At 52.2% G+C, this 21407-nt stretch overlaps 1 protein-coding gene across 12 annotated transcripts in view; it reads right to left on the bottom strand.

The window, feature by feature from the left end:
- Positions 1-21407, bottom strand: part of SCMH1 (Scm polycomb group protein homolog 1) — an 81685-nt gene that overhangs the window by 20486 nt on the left and 39792 nt on the right. For all 12 annotated transcript variants that reach the window (XM_074562701.1, XM_074562711.1, XM_074562707.1 and 9 more), the window contains 3 exons: positions 2122-2354; positions 1435-1561; positions 200-400 (listed from right to left, as the gene is read on the bottom strand). In XM_074562701.1, the coding sequence (XP_074418802.1) occupies positions 200-400; positions 1435-1561; positions 2122-2354 (561 nt within the window). The remainder of the gene's footprint in view (positions 1-199; positions 401-1434; positions 1562-2121; positions 2355-21407) is intronic.

Below are 21407 nucleotides of genomic sequence, written 5' to 3'. Positions count from 1 at the left end.
GGCCACGCCAACTGCTCTGCTCTGAGTCAGCCGCGAGCTGTTGCTTCACCGACACAGATGTTTGGCAAGAAAGAGAAGACAGAAATCCTCTGTCTGCCCCTGGCCCATGACTGCACCAAGCTTCAGGAGAGACATCTTCCACGGAGTGAATTCTTGCAATGACATCTCTGAAGGCAAACTGCTGCAGGCCAGTTCTCACCTGAGATGACCTCTCCCCCGTGGCCTTGTTTTAAGAAGGAGAAGACTGTTTTCTGATGATAAGCGCAATCAATGCAGGCCTGTACTGCTTGCTGCAGGACAACAGAAGCTCGAGCTGGTCCAAAATGGTCCGGCAGCTGCTGAACTTTCTTCTTGTCTAGGTGGGGCCCAGTGCTGCCGTTCTTGTTCAAGTAAATGCAAACTGCCAGGATGAGAAATGTGTTTGCCATTAACCCACTCAAGAAAGCAAGAAACAGATGCCTAAAATCCAAGCTGAGAGGTGCTGAGATTTTAAGACTCTCAAACCGCTCACAAAGGGCAATCCACCACGACTGCCTGTCTGCATCCTAACAGCAGAGCCGCTTACAGAGGGGAATCGCCACCAAAATCTTCCTGCCTCACACTCGCTTTCCAAGCTCCTGCTGTTTCTCCTACGCTTTCCCCAGCACTCAGGCTCCCAAAGGCAGGCTGCAAACTGGTTCCCATGCCAGCCAGGTAAGGTGCCTGCGATGTTCAAAGGAGAGGAAGGAACGCAGCCCCCACTTTTTAGGGAAACTGGGTTCTTTAGGTTCCTCTGAAGATTGGCCAATTATGTTCTGGGGAAACAGAGGGCTCAGCCCATATCCAGCGCTTGACCGAACATATAAAAAGCAGCTTTGCATTGGACTTTCCTGCCCAGACTCATCTTCAGCTACACCTCACAGCTGTCGCAGAGCGTATACCCTGCACTGCCGCTCCTCCTCCTCCCCTGCTCCCTCTTGTCCCTCTTTGCCTCAATATCCTGGCTGAAGCTGAACAGATCATTGCCGCTGTCGTTCAGCAGTTGTTCTGCATCTTGCTGTAGCTTCAGCAGCGGTGCCCGGCACGGTTTGGGAGTCACGAGAGGTGCTGCCCACCGTACTGCCGCTGGGCACGACGGGCCACGAGAAGTGGAGTCACTAGCATGCATGTGGTAACTGAGGGAAAGGGGTCTCTGCACTGACCAGATGGACTTGCAGTCTTCCTACGACTTCATTATTTCCAAAACGGACAGAGAGATAAACGAACGGCTGATCTGAACTCCTTTGCCTCTCTTTTTCTCCCGACACACTCTCTATTAGGCCAGCCTCTCTGGAATTGTAAGGTTTGCTGGTGTACGGGTTTAGGAAGAAATGGGAGCATCTCAGCGTGTCGCTGTCTGAGTGGCGCTGCTCCTAACTCTGCGACCTTGGCAAGAACGTGGTTCGAGACCCTTACCTGTGGGAGCCTGCATGGCAGAGCTGGGGATTGTAGCAGCGTCCTGAGGCACAGTGCTTGTGTCTGGTTCTGGGGTACTGGTTGTTGGAGAGGTGGGTGCTGGGTTCAGCAATGTCCTAGGTTTCCTCTGCAGAAAAAGAGGAGATATTTCTCCCTTTATCCCTGCTCTCCTTCACCACCCATGATCACTACACTCTCTCCTTTGCATCCAACAGACAAGGCACTGTGGAACATGACACACTTCTGATGGTGATGACGGGGAGTCTCAAAGAACCTAGTAATCAATACGTGTGTGTTTTATAAACCACAATCCTGAAAAAATGACAAGCCTGGGATCTGCCACCTCTGCTTGACTTAGACTAGCTACACACGATGGATGGAAGAGCTTATTCCACCGTTTGGCCGTCCTGTCATGATCACAGCATCTGCCATGCTACTTCACAGCTAATGCAGCTCCAAAGACACAGTTTCTTGATGGAAATGATCTTTAGGATACAGACATTCTCTAGAGCTCTGGGGCTGGACTCTGAGGGATATTCCCAGCCCACACACCCCTTCGGTCTCCTACTTGCTGCAGTCACACAGCCAGAGGCTGAGACAAACGTGCACAAACACACGCATGCACCATCCCATGGCAGAACTTGCAGCACCTACGTTTCACCCGCCTGCATCAGCATCAGCTTTTACCTTACTGCCAGGCTTGGGGCCTCTCTTTCTGGGGAATTTCAAAGGCTCCACTGACTTGGAGGGTGTAGGCATGGGGTGATGGATTAGCGCTTTGGTCGTTCGACCACGCTTCTTCCCTGTTTTGCGACGCCTTTGCCCTTGTTGATGCCCCAAAACAGTCTTTGTGCTACTGTGCATGCTAGGTTTCTCCGAGTTTACTTCGGAGGCAGGTAAAGGGCTCTTTGGAATCACAACTGAAATAAAAAGAGAAAAAGCAAATATAATTAAATCAGGCGAGAATCAAAACAAGAGCAGCCTCCATCTTTAAACAGTGTCACATGGAAAAACCTGGAGTATTCACGGCCCCCTGAACGGAGGCTCCTGCTCTCCACGGCAGAATAAAAACCAAACGCACTGATCCTCGGTTCAGCACTCGAGCTGTGGGACACTGTGGCTTAGCCTGGATGGGCTGAACTCCAGAAGGATCACGCTTTCAACCGTACCTTCCTTCCTGAAAATAACTGGCACCTACAGCTCTTCCTTCTGCGAGTGGTGACCTGCCAGCGATTGCGTAAAATGCACTGAAAGCGTTCCTGGGGGAAGGATCAGTCAAGACCTGCCTGACAGTCACAGAGCCAGCGCTGTGCTGGAAATCCCCTCTCTCAAGGCAGAAGTCAAATTTGCTCTGTCCCTAAATTACCAGTGAACTGCAGTGGAAGGTACCGGCTCCATCCTCTGTGCCTGCAAGGACTATTGCTCCCGGCCCTGAGAAACAGCTCATCTCAGTGGATCAGCTGCCCTGCTCCTCTCGTGTACTGCCAGAGGTAAGGGAAGTGCCAGCACACGGCCTGTTCCTTCTTATCTTCTCACGCTTTCCATGACAAAACCAGGTTTATGGCATATTTGCCCATAAGTCCCCCGTATTTGGTCATTCATCTTTCCCAAGTCCTGCAAAAGGCCAGAGATGGGCTGGCCCAGCTTGGCAGACCAGTACTTCCTTTAGATTTAAACTTCTGCTCTAAAGCAACAAAACGAAACCCTCTGAGATTTTGAAAAATGCACAGTGACCTTTAGGATGTCTTGTTTCTCCGGTCTGGAAACCTCTCTGGGTATTCAACATGGGGGCTCGGAATTCTCACAAAAACCCTTCTGAAGGGAGGGGCTTTATAGTTAAGGAGAAAATCTTGGCTAAGGAAACAGTGTAGATACAAGAAGACTGATAGCAGGATGGCACGCAGCCCTAGCAGTGGCACAACTGTGGGTACAGAAAGTGATTTTTAAGGTTTTTCTCGCAAGGGTTTCATGAGCAGTTACTGTGAGCAAGGACTCATTCTCTTGGCACAAAGACACTGTTTCCCGCTGACAGCTCCGAAGCAGCAAACTGAGCCCAGTCCAGCTTTCTAAGGGTCTGGAGAAGGTGAGTGGGCTGTGAGGTGACAGCAGCGAGCCCCGAGTCAGGAGATGCTGCCGGCGTGGGGCTGTGGGCTCTGTTAACCGTGTCACTGCTAACCGAAGCGCAGACCGAGCGAACGGCATGGCTGGTGTGGGGACATCTGGGTAAGGTCCCATCAGTGGCAGCTTATCATGGCCTTACGTGAACGAGCCACTGGAAGTGGAGGATCCTGCTTTGCTCTCCTGGTCTGGCTCCATTCACCAGCCTCGACTCTGGGGCACCCCGTGCTCTCCCCAGGGAGCCTGGGCATGAGCCTGGCTGCCGGGCCTGAGGAAACCCGAGTTCACTCAGGCAGCTCGAAACCAGGGCTGGTGTTACCTCATGGCAGGACTCGATGACTTCACGGGGGCGGGTGACTTTCACACGCCTCCAGGTCCCAGCTGCCCTCGGGACTCCCAGCCTGCACCCACGCGGGCATTTCGGACTCGTTGGCAGCATCAAAGACGGCCCTGCAGGGGCAGGAGGGCAGATGGAGCCGACCCCCAGCTGCCAGCTCAGTGTCACAGCAAGGCCACCTGTCCAGGGCATGTTTAGGATGCAGAGGTCAGCAGCTACCGCAGAGAAGGGCCAGGAACACCGGGCAGCGCTCCACCTGCTCCGACAACCACCGCGGCCACTGCCAAATCCTGCGTTCGCTTCCACTCGCTGCTGTGAGATGATGAGCTCTGCTGTCCCTGCCCTACCACACTGAGCTCCTGCATCTTTCCTACAAGTGACCTGCACAAGAAGTGAAGTGCGGAATGTCCTGCGGCTGTCTTTGGCTGGTTTACACCCGCTCTGCACCGGAGCAGATGACACAGTGCACGGTGCATCCAGGAACCGGCCCCGTTCTGCTTGTCACGTGGGCAGGGCAAGATTTCTGGTGCCCTCAATTTTGTGTTCTAGTTTTATTTCCTCGCTTTTGTGCATCAGGGTTCTGTATCAGATGCTGCGGAGAAGTACACAGTCATTCAGGGATCCATCTACTTCCCAGGTCACGTCTTTTTTTGTGTCGGGCAGATATAAAGAATCATGGTAGAAATAGGGTTTTACTACTCCTTTTTTGAGATGTTAATATTAACAGCAAGACTACTTTGCTGGCCAGAAAAGGAGTATGAGAGCACAAGTGCTTCTTACAGTTGATGGTTTTCCAGGACAGTGTCACCTGCTCGAGGGGACGCGTGGCACCGAGCTGCGCCAGCGGAGGGGAATGGCACAGAGAGGGCAGGCACCCATCGCTGAATCGCTGCGCCTCCAGCCTTCCGTGTGCACGGCTGATCTCAGCAGAGAAATATTTGTATTCAAGGATTTACTGGAATCCCACGAGTTGATAGAATAAGGGTAAACACAGGTAAAACGCTCTGTACTTCAAAGAAACTCTTAAAGATCAAAGGGACATGTAAAACAATGCGGGGGGCATTTCGTTTGCAATCTGCACCAACGCTAAGTGTCTAAACCAAGCCGTGCTGCAGCGGGGTGTCTCTAACCTGGAAGAGAAATTGCAGATTCTACAGAGAAGCTGTGAAGCAAACACTGACCTCAGTTGTACTAGTGAAAAGCCCAGGGAAACGGTGCCTTTGGGAAGTTGGGACGCAGTGGGCAGAGCTGCTGAGCTGCACCCTCGGCTCCTGGGCTGGAACCACATGGCAGAGAAATCCCGGGGACAGGGAAAAGGAGACCGATGTCAGGGGAACTCTTGGTGTGCAAGCTTTTGCTGTGTAGTTTTAGAATAAAACATTATTTCATTTTGTGCTACAGCACATGCTAGAAAGATCTATTGTCCACTTCAGCCATAAAGATATTACAGGTAACGTGAATATGCCAGACTTAAAGAATCAGTTTTGGTTTTAGGGCAATCAAAGCCTGTAACTCGGTGGGGGCAGACCCCGCGGTAGGAGACCTCCCTTCGTTCCATCATGGCAGAGGAGTTTCCCCAGGACCCGCCACCCCGGGCAGCATGTCCCTGCCACAGCCCCGGCTCCCGCGGGGACAGATGATACAGCCCAGAACGCTGTTCAACGAGACAGGCCGAGTTCCATCTGAACATGCAGCCAGCTCAGGGCGTAAATAGACAGAAAATGACCTAGATTGTTGCTTAGTGCCCATCAGCGTCGCTGAATACGACGGTGAATACATTGCTGAATGCGCACTGATGTTTTTTTCCTGTGGCTGCTTCAATAAGTCTGATTTAATGCACGTTTTTCTGACCTGGAGTGATTTAATGAAACAAAGTCTTATCATCCCACAATCCAGCGCCATCCAGCAGACTTGCCTGGCTTTTTGTTTGATTTTAACCAGAACCTAAGAAAACACCGGCGCACACTAATTCACTTCCCTTGCCCCTCCCAGACGCGCCGAGCTGCATGCAGTCGGCGTGACGAGGAGACACCGACCACTTCAGAGCAGAGTCGTCCCGCCAGCTGCACCCGCACAGCAACGGCGCAGCCCCAAAACCCCAGAGTTACGGCTGGCCATGCTGCTGGCTCGTCACCGAGGCATTTATAACCACTTCCAGGTGACTGGATACTTACTAAAGGAGCCTAAAGATTTTGCCAGGTGCCTGTTACTTTCCTTCAGGATTTCAGCCCCTGATGTTCCAAGGACACGGCCAAGGAGCAGTGGCCTAGTGGGTCTAGAATCTGGTCTAGTGGGAGGTGTCCCTGCCCGCGGCAGGGGGGTGGAACTAGATGATCTTTGAGGTCCCTTCAACCTGAACCACTCTGCGACTCAGCCCCGCTTGCACCCACCCCGCCGCCTGCCGAGCCCCAGCGGTGGGAACGGCTGTGCATCAGGCTCGTCTCGCAGCTGCAAACCATTGCCCACGTATCCTTTAACCGCCCAAATCTTCGATTTATGGCACCTTATTCAGCTGGTGACGGTGCCAGCCCAACAGTGAGCATCTACCAGGGATGTCCCCACCTTCTGCCTTGTACCACTGCCCTCACCCCACGGTGAGCCACTGAGAGGAGCCAAATTTTCAGAAAATCAAGTGGGACCCTCTTACTTAAAAAATTAAGAGTTTGCTGTCACTGAGGAAAGCAGCGTGTCCCTGCCCCACCGCTCTGGTGCTCACAGCTCTGAGCAATCCAACGCCACTCCAAAGCTGGCCTTGCTTCAGGCAAGGAGTTGGGTCATGCAACCCCCAGAGATCCCTTCCGACCTGAACTATTCTGTGATCTGAACTCGTGGTTAATCATTTCAGCTCATTAACGGAACAGAAAACTGATCAACAGAAGTCTTCCGCTGGCTGAACTGTCTTGTTTTGGGTCATACGGGCATCCAGCACAAGGCAGACACAGAGGAATGGGCTGGCTGGCATCGGAGCAGTTTGGCTGCAGCGAGAAACACCACCCTGAAGATGCAGGATCAAACGCTGCTGAACTCAGAGCCAAAGACAGGACGGACACCACTGATGGGGCTATTAATCACTGAAGGATTAGTTTAAACAAGAGTTCTGAGCTTCCTGCAGAAACAAAGGGGCTTGACAGAGAATTCGAGACTTTTGGCTCTATTTCCTGATGACAAAACCTCCCTTGCCAGTTGACGCACGGCACCGGCAGCACCTGCGCCTGCCCACCGCTCTGTGACTCAACTCTTATTTACAGAAGGCTCCGTAAAGTTGCCGTCCCCACTTTGAGGGTTAGCCAATATTAGAAAGCAGCATTTGTCACTCATCAGCTTATCTCAGGCTTGTCACAGCTTGAAGAAGACAAAATTATGTTCTTGGGATAAGAATAACAAAGCCAAGACACGTAGGAAAATATGGAACGGAAGAGCTGGAGAACGGTTTCCTGCCTTTCTCTCGGATGCACCAGCTATTTAACAGTCTGCATTTACTAACAGTTGCTGGACCACAAAACCTGAAATCTCCATTTTATGTGCTAAGGGCTACTGGACTCCCAGATGCAACTGTCGCTCGCACCCCTTCACTCTAGAGATACCACTAATGGGGTATCTGAGAAGACCGAAAATGCCACTCATACCCATTTGAAGGCACTATGAAGAATGCCCTGAAGGCCACTCGTCCAGTGGCTTTTTGGTGCTCCAGCTGCCCCTTGCCCCTTCTTCAGCACTGCACGGTCAGAAGCATGACCCACAGAGGTGGGTTAGAGAGACACATTTAAGGCAGCAAATTTGCCAGAGAACAGAAATTTTACTGAGATCTGGCAGAATCCTTCCCTGGATGCAGCAGTTCAAACCTAGACATCCTGAAGGCTGGAGCTGGGCGGGAACCAGAGCTCGGTGCCTGTCCAAGAGTCAGATGTAAAAGCTTCAGACCTCTGCAATTCTTCCCAAAGCAGAGACCGTCATCACTGGCCACCACCAGCATGACTGGGACCCGAATATGGGCTCTGGGAAGGCTGAATATTTGGTACCTCTGAGCTCTTGGCCGGCTAGGCAGATGTAACATGGGAGGGAAGGTCAGAGCACGGGTGGGAGACCCAGGCTCCTTGCAAGGACGGGGATTAAGAACAATCCTCCAAATCCTGGAATTTAAAAGTCAGAATGCAGTTATTCTGACAATTCGTTATCTCCTGCAGGGATTCCGGCTCTCCAGCCTAAAATGTCTGCTTGAGCTAAGGCTGAGAGACTGGAGGATGTATCTAACACAATAATACAGCATGAGGACCCAAGCGCTGCATGATTCGGCATGTTCGAGATGTTCTCATGATCAGTGATCTTAACTCCCAAAGATGCATGTTCTTTTTACACAAGATTTGCCTAGTTTCAGCTTTTGACTACTAAAACTTGCTGTTGCCTTCGCTGGAAGCCATGAGGTGCTTTATTCGCTGACCCCCTCCCAGACCTCACTGGCCAGTGAGCGGTTAGATAGACAAAAACGCAAAACCATGGTCCCTAAAACTGCTCTCTCCTGCTCGTCCTGATGATCAGGCTGCATTTCAATGTCTGGTTTTGCGCGGGACATCCATAGGCACATGAAGAAGAGCTTCAAACTAAAGCAATGCCTTATGCATCTGTTGAACCTGAGCAAGGCTCTGAACATTCGTAATTGAGTGTCCCATTTCCTAAAGGCTTAGAAATCTGCACGGTTTGGAGCAGCAATTTTCTTATTTTCATTGTTTGCATGTGCACTTGGATGAGCTCTGCGCACTGCAGATGCCACCGTACATCCATAGGCACAAGCTGTGGCATTTTTATGGTTGTTTTATTTACAAAAATAAGCCAACTAAAAAGAAAAGTCTCAGGAGTCACAGCAATACCAGCAACTGCTATTTGCTTTTAGCGCAAGTCTTACATTTACAGTTCTCAAGACACCATTCCTCTGTGCCCTAAACCATACTGGAAATTACACTCGGCACTTTCTGAAGGCAGCGCAGCCCGGGACCTTAGAAACCTTCCCCGGCGCTCACTACACCTTGCGACACACCTCAGAGACGCCAGGCAACACACCGCCAGCCTGAGGTTTCGTGACGTGCCTGGAGTGCCAGACCAATAACAGTACTGCAAAACGTCCCAAACGTCCTGCCTCTAGCCATAACCCCACACGGGACCGCGAAGAGGAGCAGCTGCAGATTGCAGTCAGCACTGCTGGAGCTGAAGACCAGAAAAACCCCTGTTCCGGACCTGCAGGATCTGCTTATATGAATCAAACCCCAGAACTCACAGCCCAGAAACCTCGGCATCACCAAGGCTTCCCTTCTGCGCCTCCCCGTCCGCCCCATTCACCCTGGCATTTGCCAAACCCAAGTGGCTCATTTTACCCAACCACAAAGTGCATCTGGCTAAAACATTTTCCAAAACAAAATTGAGGCTTTATCCAATGACACATCCAATATCCAATTCCTCCTCCCAGGAGGAATTTGAGCTACCCGGTCAGTGTCAGTACAGCTCCTATAACAGAAACCCGGCCTTGCAAACCTGGAGGAGTCCGGACTGGTCAGCGGCCACGTGGAGGAATGTGACACAGCCTGCCTGCCTTTCCACGAAGCCTCTGAGATCCTCCCCAAAGGCTTTTATAAAAACCAAAGAGCCATGGGGTAAGAAGGAAGGTTTCTATAGGATGAATCAAGGGTTAGAAGAGGTAGGGACAAACAGCCGTTCCTGCAGAGGAAAGAGGTCTCCATGGATGGTGCACAGGGATCCGCAGCGGAATCTGCACTGCTCGATGTATTCATGAGCAACCTGCTGAGGGGATAAGCGAGGTGAGAAAGTTGTCTAATGATCCACACTTCCCAGGGCAGACAGGATGGTGGCAGCCCATGAGCAGCTCCAGAGAGAAGCTAGGAGACCGAGTTTCAGGGCAAGAAAACAGCAGGTGACCGTCGCACTGATAAATATAAAGCAATCAGAGAGGAGAAAACCATTCCTACCTTCAGATGCAAAATGACGGGCTCTGAGCTGCCTGGTGCTCCTTCAAGATGGAGAAGTTGATCTGTAACGTTCACTGCACAAGACCATGAGCTCAAAGCACAGCAGTGGCCAGAAAAAGTCAGGGAAAAAGATTCCACTTTGGAAAAATGAGAGTTCAGGACGTTGGACGTCACGGTAGAAACCAAGTGAACACTGGTTAAAATCAAGCAAAAAGCTCTCAAACCTGGAGCTGTGCCCTGGATTCTCGTTTCCACAGAGTTCCAGCCTTTCTGGGTAGATCTTCAGGCAGGGCTAAGCTCTGCCTTGCCCCGCTGCATGCCACGAGCCGCCCTCCAACGATCCGATTAAGAAAATTATTTGATCAGATTGAGCATTTTTAAGAGTTCCTTCACACTGCTTTGGCTCTTCTGCTAAGCATACAATATAAAATATCTTTTAATGTTTTTAAGCAGCTGCCAGCATCATTTCAGAGACATTAACTCCTATTATTACTTAGCAGTTATTGACGCTTTTTAGAGTATAAACGTATGTGTGCAGATATTCCTCAGTGCAGGGGGAAAGTGCTTTGAGACCCGGCACAACCAGTGTTAGGGACGTGCAACACAACGGACTTATTCACCGGAACGCCCCGGGGGCAGCACGGTCCCCGTTCTACTGATGGCAAAACAAACAGAGATAAGTGACCGGCACAGGATTAGAGACAAAGACAGTGACAGCGCTGTGAAGAGCAAGGATGCCCGAATCGTTGTCCTCAGCAAAAGTCATTCTCAGTTTAGTGCTGAGCACACAGATATACTTAGTCCCAAACCCCAGGTCTAAATTTCTCCCCCATACAGCAAAGAAATTAACTGCTTTGTATCCACTGGGTAGCATTATAAAGCAAATGGGTAAACTGAGTAACGCATCTTTTTTTATAAAATACTGCAAAGGCTAGCATTTGGATAAGGGAAAATGATATCACGCCTGCCACCACTGCAGCAGCCAAGCAAACTTCTCCCCGAACAGCAGCTCATAAGCTCCTCATCTCTCAGTTGTGTGTTTGCTGTGGAACATCTGCACAAGCAGCCATAAACATCGCGTGCTGCCAATTATATGGCTGGAGCTTGGAGGACCAGCACATTCCTACCTCTTCATAAAATCCCAGACTGGCAGGGGTGGGAAGGGACCTCCGGAGATCATCCCGTCCAACCCCCTGCCAGAGCAGGGTCACCCACAGCAGGTGGCACAGGAACGCCTCCAGGCGGGTTTGGGATGTCTCCGGAGACGGAGACTCCACCACCTCTCTGGGCAGCCTGTGCCAGGGCTCTGCCACCCTCACAGCAAAGAATTTCCTCCTCACGTCTAGGTGGAACTTCCCATGGTCAATTTTGTGCCTGTTGCCCCTCGTCCTGTCGCCGGGCACCACTGAGAAGAGCCTGGCCCCATCCTCCTGACACCCACCCTTTAGCTCTTGCTGAGCATTGATGAGATCCCCTCTCAGCCTGCTCTTCTCCAGCTGAACAGCCCCAGGGCTCTCGGCCTTTCCTCAGCACAGAGATGCTCCAGGCCCCTCAGCATCTCCGTAGCCTCTGCTGGACTCTCCCCAGTAATTCCTTCAACCCCTCTTTTCCCTGCCATCCCCTCTTCCAGAGGACAAACAAATGCCAAATTAGTCTATAATCACCCTCTGCACCTCCCAAATCAGCAGTTTTCCTCCTGTCCCCATCCCACTACCTCCTATTCCAAATAAACTGGCTGCAGCACAGCCTGGGTTCTTGTTTACTGTGCTCCCCCTATTAGTCTCATCTTCTCCAGCCCACTGCAAAAATAAAGCTGTTGTAACTGTGTGTTGTTTTAATCAGCTGTGAAGCAGCTATGGAATTAAAACAGAGAAATTCTGAACTACAAAAGGGAGATGAGAACTGAGCTGGGCAGCTCCGGCGCGAGAAACGCATCAGCAGAGCTGAAACTCAAGCTCCTGGCTGAGGGGAGGCACCAGCGGGTGAAAGACGACATACAGGGGCGATCAGGGAGCTCCAAGAGAAACGGCAATGCCAATATTTGTTGGCAAAGTCAGAACAAAATCAAGTAAAAACCTGAACTTCAATACTCAAGCTTAATTCGATTACCCCAAAGCCAGGCTGAGGTCGTCTCCTGCATGACAGTGCCCATGGACGCATGGTGAGTTCTCCAGCACCAACTGCAAGAGCCCAGCTGTTCAGTCCATGAGCAGAGCTGGCACCTTTGGTCCTGACATAGACACTGACAATGAACTCATACAGTAAACTCGACAATAAACTCAACAATAGACACAATAAACTCATTTCCACACCTCAGGAAAACCATCGTACTGCAGCTCTTCCGGGCTTGGTGCTTCAGGAGAGGCCATCAGCAGAACATGTACCCGTGGAGGGCTGCCAAAAGCGCCAGGGATGACTGACGCGTGTCTGATCCACACAGCAGTCCTTCAGAAAATCCCAGAGCCATGCTCTTAGGAAGAAACCAACCTGCAGGCTGGGTATGAGTGCGGCTCCTGCAAGCACGCCCACGCCAACCTGAACGACACCTGGAGCAGGACAGAGGTCAGTAGTTTCTTCATGGATTTACAGCCCCCGGGAGGTTTGCAACGGCACAGCTATACTGTTATTTATATCGGCCAGCTCAAGGACATACATTCCCTTAAAATATGTGGCATGAGAGGCCACCACAGTCAATCTACTGACCAATCCTGTCTTCTGCCCCTGGAAGTTAATTACCAATGGGTTTCCGAAACCCCACATTGAGAATCAAAATGTTTCTGTACTCTTGCTGTATTCTGGCTATTCAGGACTGTTCCTGGGGCTTCTGCTTGTTCTGATCTTCTCTGAAGCTCTTTCTTTAGCTTTGGCTTCCTGGTTAAACATTAGCAGAACACCTTCAACAAATCAGTGCACAAAGAACAAGGAGACTGCTAGGTGGGTGCGGTTTATTCCACCTTTTGTTCTTTTTTAAGGCTGTTCAGAAGTTATAAAAATACTGAAGATCAAGAGGAGAACTGTGACAAGCCACAAAAGGTCCGATCTTTTTAACAAGTGGGGCTGTATGTTCAGTGTGAAGTTCCTAGATTCAATGAAACATACGCTGTGCCACATATACCTGTTCGCCAAAGCCAAGGTGAGAGCTGGGCTCAACAGCATTTACTTCCCCTCTCCAAAAAAAGAGAGGAGAAGAAACAAAAAAATGAAGAAGCTACCCAGCAGGTCCGAGAGGGTGATGTAATGTTCTTGCTCCCATAGAGACACTGGGAAGAAGCCCTCCAAAATAGGCCAGTTTCTCCCATATGTGCATACGCTGCTCCAATCACAACCACCCCATTAGCCGTGCGCAGCCTTTACAGGCCTTTGTGAGAAGAGCCTGGTCAACGACTCTGGTTCCTCCGGCACTTGCCCACATCAGGAGCAGCATCCCTACAAGGGACCAAGCTCCTGCCACCAACGGCTGGCCTGTGTGTGCTGGGGCCAGGCAGAAACTAGGTGTGGGGTCCTAAATCCTCGATGCGAAGCTTCTTAATACTAAGTGTTTAAAACATTTCACCTAGGCGGGAAACGGTGCTCTCCCTGTGGCCCTCCTAAAGATACACAAACTGTTACACTGGGCATACTTTTAGCTTTTTTAACCCTGCTTCCAAGCCTGGCAGCAGAGGATGGTTAGGTAGAGACACCAGCCGTGCCTGTGACCAGCAGGACACCCAGAGTCAGACACTTTTAGACCCTCAGAAATGAAAGCCCTGGACCGCTGCACTTCCTTGAGTTTGTCCAATTCCGTCCTGAAAGCACTTGGACCTACACGAGCACAGCCCTGCCCCACATCCCCTCAGCGGAAGCTTTGTTACTGGTCAGAGATCGGGCAGAAATGGAGCAGCAACCCCAGCGCTATTCACCCCATGAGAGGAAGGTTTCAACAGCAACGGTCCTGCAGAAACGTCCCACCAAGGCTCAGGAATGTCCTGAGAATTTGAAACCCTGTTTTGGGCTGGGAAGCAGGATGGAAAAGGGAAGGAAACATCCTGAATACAACCCAGCCTCTCTGGATTATGAAATATTTTAGAATAAAACAGAGGAGGAAAAGTCAAGTCGGGAGGAAGGCCCAGACACTGATATTAAGGACAGGCTGGGGGATGGTGGAAACTCTGCCTTTCCCAGGTCAGCTCCTCTTCTCAGAGGCTCTCGCCAGCCCCAAGACACCACACAGTAACATCAGGGCTCTGACACGCCGGATGCACCATTCCTGCCGAGCCACAGATTTGCTGTTTGCTCAGCCATGGTCACCGTCACATCCAAAGAAGGCCGGGAGAAGAGCACCCTCCTGCAGTGCTGGGCTGCTCCTGTCCAAGCCCCAGACCTTCAAAGCCAATGCGTGTTCCAGGACGCACATCCAAACCGAGCCAGGATTACGGCGAAGCGCCTTGTCTCTGTGCCCCAAACAGCTCAAGAGTTTTTTCTTGGGATCTTCTGATAGAGGTCTCAAAAGCAGCAACACCGAGGCACCATGGCTGCGAGTGCATTAGACTCACAGATAAAAGAGAAAATGCTGAGCTTCTTTGTGTAACCTCCTGCCGTTGGTAACAAGCTCTACCTGTGCGGTCCGAAATCCAGCCACCCCGACACAAATAAACGCCGCCCAGCTTGATGTATGAGCTCCAAACGCCAGCTCAGTCCTAAAGTGACAGTAATTAATATCCTTCCATCTCCTTCGCTCAGTAAAGCCCAGGAGCTCACCTGAGTGTTCCCCTGCCAGCTACTCCTGGTGAGGCTCCTCCGCTCACCGCTCTATTCTCGCTCCGAAGGAGGAAGAGAAGCCAAGGCACATCAAAAACAGTCATAAAACACACATTACCTTCACCCATGGGCAGAACATCTAGCACCTGATCATCATCTTCATTTGAAGACACCAAGCTGTTGACCAATAAATCACACGGCAGCGGCGGCGGTGAGAGATGAAGAACTTCCTGAGCTTTCACTCCAGGGTCAGCATTTCGTGCCTTTCTGGAGTTCTGGCTCCCGGCGCAGCACCCACGCAAGGGCCGGCCAGGCGCTGCCGGCGCGCTCTGCTCTCGGTGCCAGTACGGGCTGCGTAACGCATGCAACAGACGGCGAGTCCAGGAGTGGACGGGAGCTCCACTTCAGCATATCCCCATGGTAACTATCTAGAACTATTAACTTTTGCTTGCTTTGCAAGCAGAGGGAAACGCTCTCAAAGCAGCCAAGCCCCGGGAGAGGGAGCAGTGGGCTGACAGCTTGCGGCAGACCCGGGTGAAGGCAGTCAGGGCTTAACCGCACCGAGCACCGGGGTCTGCTGTGCCCTCGCTGCAGCTCCCCATCAGCCTTGGCACAGGAGGACGTGCTCTGCATTAGCTCTCCCTGACCCGGCTGGGCGCTGGGCCTCTCCGCCAGCTGGGCTGGTGCCAAGGCTGCAATTCCACTCCTCCAAATTCCAGCGCCCAAGCGTCTGCGTCCAGCTCTGCCCGCCCAGCCTTAACGCTTTCACTGCTGCCCCTCTCCCACAGCCAGCACCCTTCTCTCTCTGGTACGGAGCATCCAGAAAAGGGTGTAATGAACCCACCGGAGAACTCCAGAGGAACCCAGCGTCAGCGGGAGGCATAGCCCAACCCGTAGTCCGCGTTACAGCCTTCGACGGCTGTACTTGTGACTGTGGGCAGGTTGCTGCGGGCTGTGCGTGTCCCTGCATCCTCATTTTAAGGTTACAGGATTTCCCTGCCCTCCAGCAATGATGTGCTAAACACGGTCGCGCAGCCTTCAGGGAGGCTACTGCAGGGGAAGAGGTGTGCGTACGCATGTGTGCATGTGGAAGGTCCTCGTGCAGGTCTGGACTAAAGCTGGATTTCTCAGGACCTGGAAAATGAGCTGGTTTTCAGGAGGCTGGGGAGGACCATCCCTGCCCCAGCATCTTCCAGCAGCAGCACGGTTGGGATCACGCACACGCCAGCAGCGTTCAGCTGTAAGCAGGGCTCCTGAGGGGGCCTGTAAACATCTCACACTTTCTGAGGCAAATCACAGCTAAAGTTCCTGATACTGTAGCGTAAACCCCAGAAAAATGCAGGCATTCCTTTGAAATTTAAAGCTAATATTTAAATAAAAGAGTCCTGCGTGGTTTGTTGTGTAAACACCCAGATCTTGCATAAAATCTTAGATCCCTGTGCCCACAGTCAGCACGCGTAGGCAGAAATCCCTGGTCCTGTCTGCTCGGTCCCTTTTCCCCAGCCTGTGTCCCTTCACGTGGCGGGGACAGACTCTTCGGTGCATCCCCTCCGCAGGGGAAGAACTCGGAGCTGGAAGGCGCCTCGCAGAGGTACCTGAAAAGAACCTGGTTTGGTTTCGCTTCCCCCAGGGGCTCACAGTTCTCCATTCCACAAACCACTTCAGAAAAGAAAATAACTTCTCACGGATTCTCTTCCAACGTGTGTTTCCCTGACTACAAAGAAGTGAACTTTCCTCTAGTCTGGGATCGGTTATGAAAACCTAAATTTCCCATGGAAGCAGACTCATCTCCTCCCTGCAAGACCATGCCTTGGCTGATGGGGGATTTCCCTCATCCCACCTCCCTGCTGAGGGCAGGTGGCCCCGGAAACGACAGTCATTTACCAGCTTCTTATCTCTTTTTTCTTTCTTCACAGTGTTTTTTATCACAGTCTTGTATTTCCCTCTTCAATCTGTCTTGCCCTGAACCTTAGCAGCAGCACCTCCCGTTGTGTGTGCATCTCTCACTCTCTTTCTCCCCAGACAGGATTTAAAGTAACTAAGCAACAATTCTCATTCTTTAGGTCGATCCTAAATATTGATTTTCTGTACTGCTTATAATGGAGAGGGACTCTCCACAGCAGCTTTCCAAATCCGCGCTTCACTTATGTCAGTGACCTGAGACCGGGATTGTTTCTGTCCTGTTTAAGAGCCATGAAAGCTTGAGTTGCTCGCAGGCTCCCCACCGAGCAGGAACTTTAGAAAAAGTAAAACGCATCCAAAAAGTTTTTCAAAAGTACTGTACTGGTTTTTGCTGGGCCAGAGTTAATTTTCTTTAATAATAGCTCATATAGTGCTGTGTTTTGGATTTGTGACCAAACCAGTGTTGGTAACACACCCAATGTTTCAGCTATGGCTGAGCCGGGCTTGCACAGCGCCAAGGTTGTCTCTGCTCCTCACGCCCTGCCAGCGATGGCTGGGGGGGCACAGGGCGCTGGGAGGGGGCACAGTCGGGACAGCTGACCCCAACTGCCCAAAGGGACATTCCAGACCGTCTGACTCCGCGCTCAGCAAGAGAAGCTGGGGGAAGAAGGAGGAAGGGGGAACGATCGGGGTGATGGCATTTGTCTTCCCCAGTCACCATTAGGTGGGACGGAGCCTGGCTTTCCTGGGCTCCATCCAGGATGGTCGAACACCTGCCTGGGGGAAGGAGGGAATAAATGCCTGGCTTTGCCTTGTGCCTGCACCTTTTGCTTTACCATTAAACTGTCTGGATCTCAACCCACCAGTTTTCACACTTTTACCCTTCCAATTCTCTCCCTCATTCTGCTGGGGGGGGCGAGCGAGCGGCTGGTGGGGGCTCAGCTGCCCAGCGGGACAACCCACGACAGCTGACCTACATATTTTACTCCTTCAGTCTCTGCTTTCCTCCCAAATTACATCTCTACCTAACACCGCTGCAGTGCACAGACTTGTACACTGCTTATAAATGTCACAACTTAATGTAAACCTTGAAGCTCACCTTGACCAGTACCAGCTACCTCCTGCCCCGTATCTACTACAGCGTCAGTTGAGTCCCTGCCTGACTCAAAGGGAAGGCATGCAGGCCTGGCAGGTGGGAATACTTCCTTCCCTACCAACACACCTTCAGGGTCTTCTGTTGAAAAAGTCCATGTTGTTAGTAATGGGCTCGCAGTGTCTCTCAGCCTTGCTTTCGTGTGCTGCAGTACATAAAGATGGGGAAACACCGTTGTCCTCAGCTGGGCTTGATGCCCTGTGCAACCTTAGTTCAGCTCTTTTATGTATCTCTGCTGTGATAGGTTAATATTTCTCAATCAGTATTTCTCTAGGATGACTGCTTGACTCAGTAAGAATGGATGTGCAAACAGCTCTTCTGGAAACAGCAAAAAAAAGCTGGTTTCTAAAACTCTGAAGTAACCCCACAAGTCACAAGCCCCTTCTGTGCAAGAAAACTGCAAACCCCACCATTAACCCAGCCTGCCCTCGGAGCAGAGCTCAGCGCGGCCACCCAGCACTTTGTTTCACAGACACTCCATCTCACCTCAGACTCCTGAAAGCCCAGGATATGCGTTTAAGGGTAAAAGAGCTTGTGAACGGATATATGAATCGTAGAATCATAGAATCATAGAATCTTTATGGTTGGAAAAGACCTTTGAGATCATCAAGTCCAACCATACACACACAAAAACCCCCAAACCCCTACAGTCTCTGCCACTAGAGCATGCCCTGAAGTGCCAAATCTAGACGTTTCTTAAATCCCTCTAGGGATGGTGACTCAACCCCCTCCCTGGGCAGGCTGTCCCAGTGCCTGACCACTCTTGCAGTAAAGTCATTCTTCCTCATATCTAATCTAAACCTCCCCTGCCGCAGCTTCAGACCATTTCCTCTGGTCCTGTCATTATTCCCCTGGGAGAAGAGGCCAACACCCACCTCTCTCCACCCTCCTTTCAGATAGTTGTAGAGGGCAATGAGGTCTCCCCTCAGCCTCCTCTTCTCCAAGCTAAACATGCCCAGCTCCCTCAGCCTCTCCTCACATGCCCTGGTCTCCAGACCCCTCACCAGCCTGGTAGCTCTCCTCTGGACACGCTCCAGCACCTCAATGTCCCTCTTGTACAGAGGGGCCCAGAACTGAACACAGCACTCGAGGTGAGGCCTCACCAGTGCCGAGTACAGAGGCACCATCACTTCCCTGCTCCTGCTGGCCACGCTATTCCGGATACAAGCCAGAATGCTGTTGGCCTTCTTGGCCACCTGGGCACACTGCTGGCTCATGCTAAGCTGGCCGTCCACCAGCCCCCCCAGGTCCTTTTCTGCTGGGCAGCTTTCCAGCCACTCTTCCCCAAGCCTGTGGCGTTGCTTGGGGTTGTTGTGACCGAAATGCAGGACCCGGCACTTGGCCTTATTAAACCTCATACAGTTGGCCTTGGCCCATCGATCCAGCCTGTGCAGGTCCCTCTGGAGAGCCTTCCTACCATCAAGCAGATCAACGCTCCCACCTAGTTTGGTGTCATCTGCAAATTTACTGAGGGTGCACTCAATCCCCTCATCCAGATCATTGATAAAGATATTAAACAAAAAGCCATATAGGATGCTGTACACTATGTGTGAGGAGTGGAGCAGGCATTCCTGCCCAAGAGACAACCCCGGCAGTGCCCCGCTGGCACGGGTGGGAAGCTGGAGGAAGCTTGCTGTACCCCCCTCCGTTTGGGACAGTCACGGGGACCTGCCTCCCCCGGCTGCAACCCAGCTGGTGTGGAGAAACTGCAGATGCACAGGATGAGCTCTGCCACATTCCACCTTGCTCTTGTGAGCCCAGCAGAGCCGACCTCCAACCCCAGCCCGCAGGCTGCGGCGGAGCTGAGAGGATCAGCAGCCCCCTGGGGCTACGTCTCCCCTGCAGCGTGTGTTGATTTGAACCCCCCAGCTCCAAGCTGTGCTACATCGAGAGAGGAGCTCCAGGAGACACCCGGGAGCCCGCAGCCATCTGGCCGGCGGCCGTGGCGGAGCTCTCCCAGCAGGCCACCACAGAGACAGCACATCCTGACAGCGATGCAATTACCAACCTGGCGCGCAGAGAGCCGTTCCTCCTCACCGCTTGACCTCCCTTTCCTCCCTTCACACACATGCCCCCTTGAAAGCTCCCCTCAGCATGGCTGGCCGGGCCCCAGCTCCACCAGCACCCTGCCTGGCCGCCCCAGCTAAGCAAACACTGGTGGGAGTGGGAGGCCCCAGAGCAGGAGAGGGAATATGCCTGGGAGAAGACCCGCACTCCTCCACCTCTGCTGGCAGCCAGCAGAAGGGACAGATTAGAGCTGAATTAAGTTACCAGCATTAAATAAACATGCCTGGCCTCTTTGAAGTTCTGCTCCCCTTGAACATGAGCTCATTTCACGAGGCCTCTTTTCGCTCAGCCCCAGGAAGCCATCAGTCTCGATGGAGTTAACTCTTTGCAGGACTTCTCAGCTCCCCCAGGCATCTCTCCCCGCTGGCACCCATGGGCTCAGGGTAAGACGGTCAGTCTGGTGTGTGAGCAGAGCCCGGTATAACCATGGTTAACACTGACCTCCTGCACATCTCCCTGGGTCTCCCTGATTTAAGGGGAATTCCCACTAGGAAAGGGCAGCTCCCTGACTGCACCGCATGGTCCTGCAGGCTCCAAGCTGGCACACCAGGAAGCTTTTTTGCAGCTGAAGGAAAGGGGGATCCCTCTGTGGTGAAGCATCCTCCAGCCCTGCCAAGAGCAGCACTCTCAGGTCCTGGGAGGACCGCGCTCAACCGTCCTCCAAAGCAAGACTGAGGAGTAAAGGAACAAGGGAGGAATTTAATTACAGAGGAGGAAAGTTCCCAGCACTCCCTTATTTTAGTTTAATCCCAGAAAGTGGAAATTGGAAAGTCTGGGGCAGGAAAGGGAGGGGGTAGCCACAGAGAGGAAAGTAAAACACCACAGAGACAAGGCTGATCCTGACTCCGTGGTGTTTCTGCATGGCTCATGCAACCTCTGCCAACCCCGCTCTTGCTCCAGTACTTGAAAAACACCGCAAAGAGAGCAGAAATCTGTCTGAGAGCAAGGGCTACCTCGGCCTGGGAGCGGGGAGACATGACTTTTGAGGTTCACTACTTCTGTACCTGAGCGGGAAGTGCAGAATCATTGCCAATGGAGCCAATGTGAGAGGGAGAGCCTGTCACTGCTGCCTGCCAAGGGGGGAAGCAAATGCTTCTCAAGATGTCTCCAAATTACCACCGTGTCCCCCACATGACGGGGCATTATTTCTGGATGCTCTGCTTGCTCACAGCTTCCCCCCTGGCACAGGGAGGCTGGAGCAGAACAGGGCTGCCAGCACCGGGTGCCAGGGTCAGACGGAGGTTCCCACTTCTCCAGGGAAGGTGGCTTCCACCTTGCTCCTGGAAGCTCCCACCCCCAGTTTACTGCCAGGAAAGCTCCCACCCAACACAAACATGCCTTTAGCCACTCATGCAGTACCTGAGAAGGACCTTGGAGATGCTGGGCAAGAGCCTCTGACTCCAGGGCAATGCTGGAGAGATCAGCCACCAGCCGGCAGGTCCCCAGCAGCTCCGCGAAGCCTGCAAGGCGGCAGTGGGCAGGACGCAAACAAACAGCAGGAAGCAAGGGAGAGGCTGAGAACATCAAGGCCGAATGCAGAAATCCAAGATAAACAGTGAGAGTGCCTTTCAGTTCCCAACCATAACAGAAATCATCTCCAGCCGAGGGGAGCCCACAGCTTGGCTCGCAGACAGGCCATGAGAGGCGACCTTGGGCAATCCACCCCGACACCAACCGAGCAGCA

This window comes from Larus michahellis, chromosome 19, assembly GCF_964199755.1.
Source record: "Larus michahellis chromosome 19, bLarMic1.1, whole genome shotgun sequence".
NCBI classification, from domain to species: domain Eukaryota; kingdom Metazoa; phylum Chordata; class Aves; order Charadriiformes; family Laridae; genus Larus; species Larus michahellis.
The sequence above is the reverse complement of the archived record's forward strand: the minus strand, read 5'-3'. Positions and strand labels throughout refer to the sequence as shown.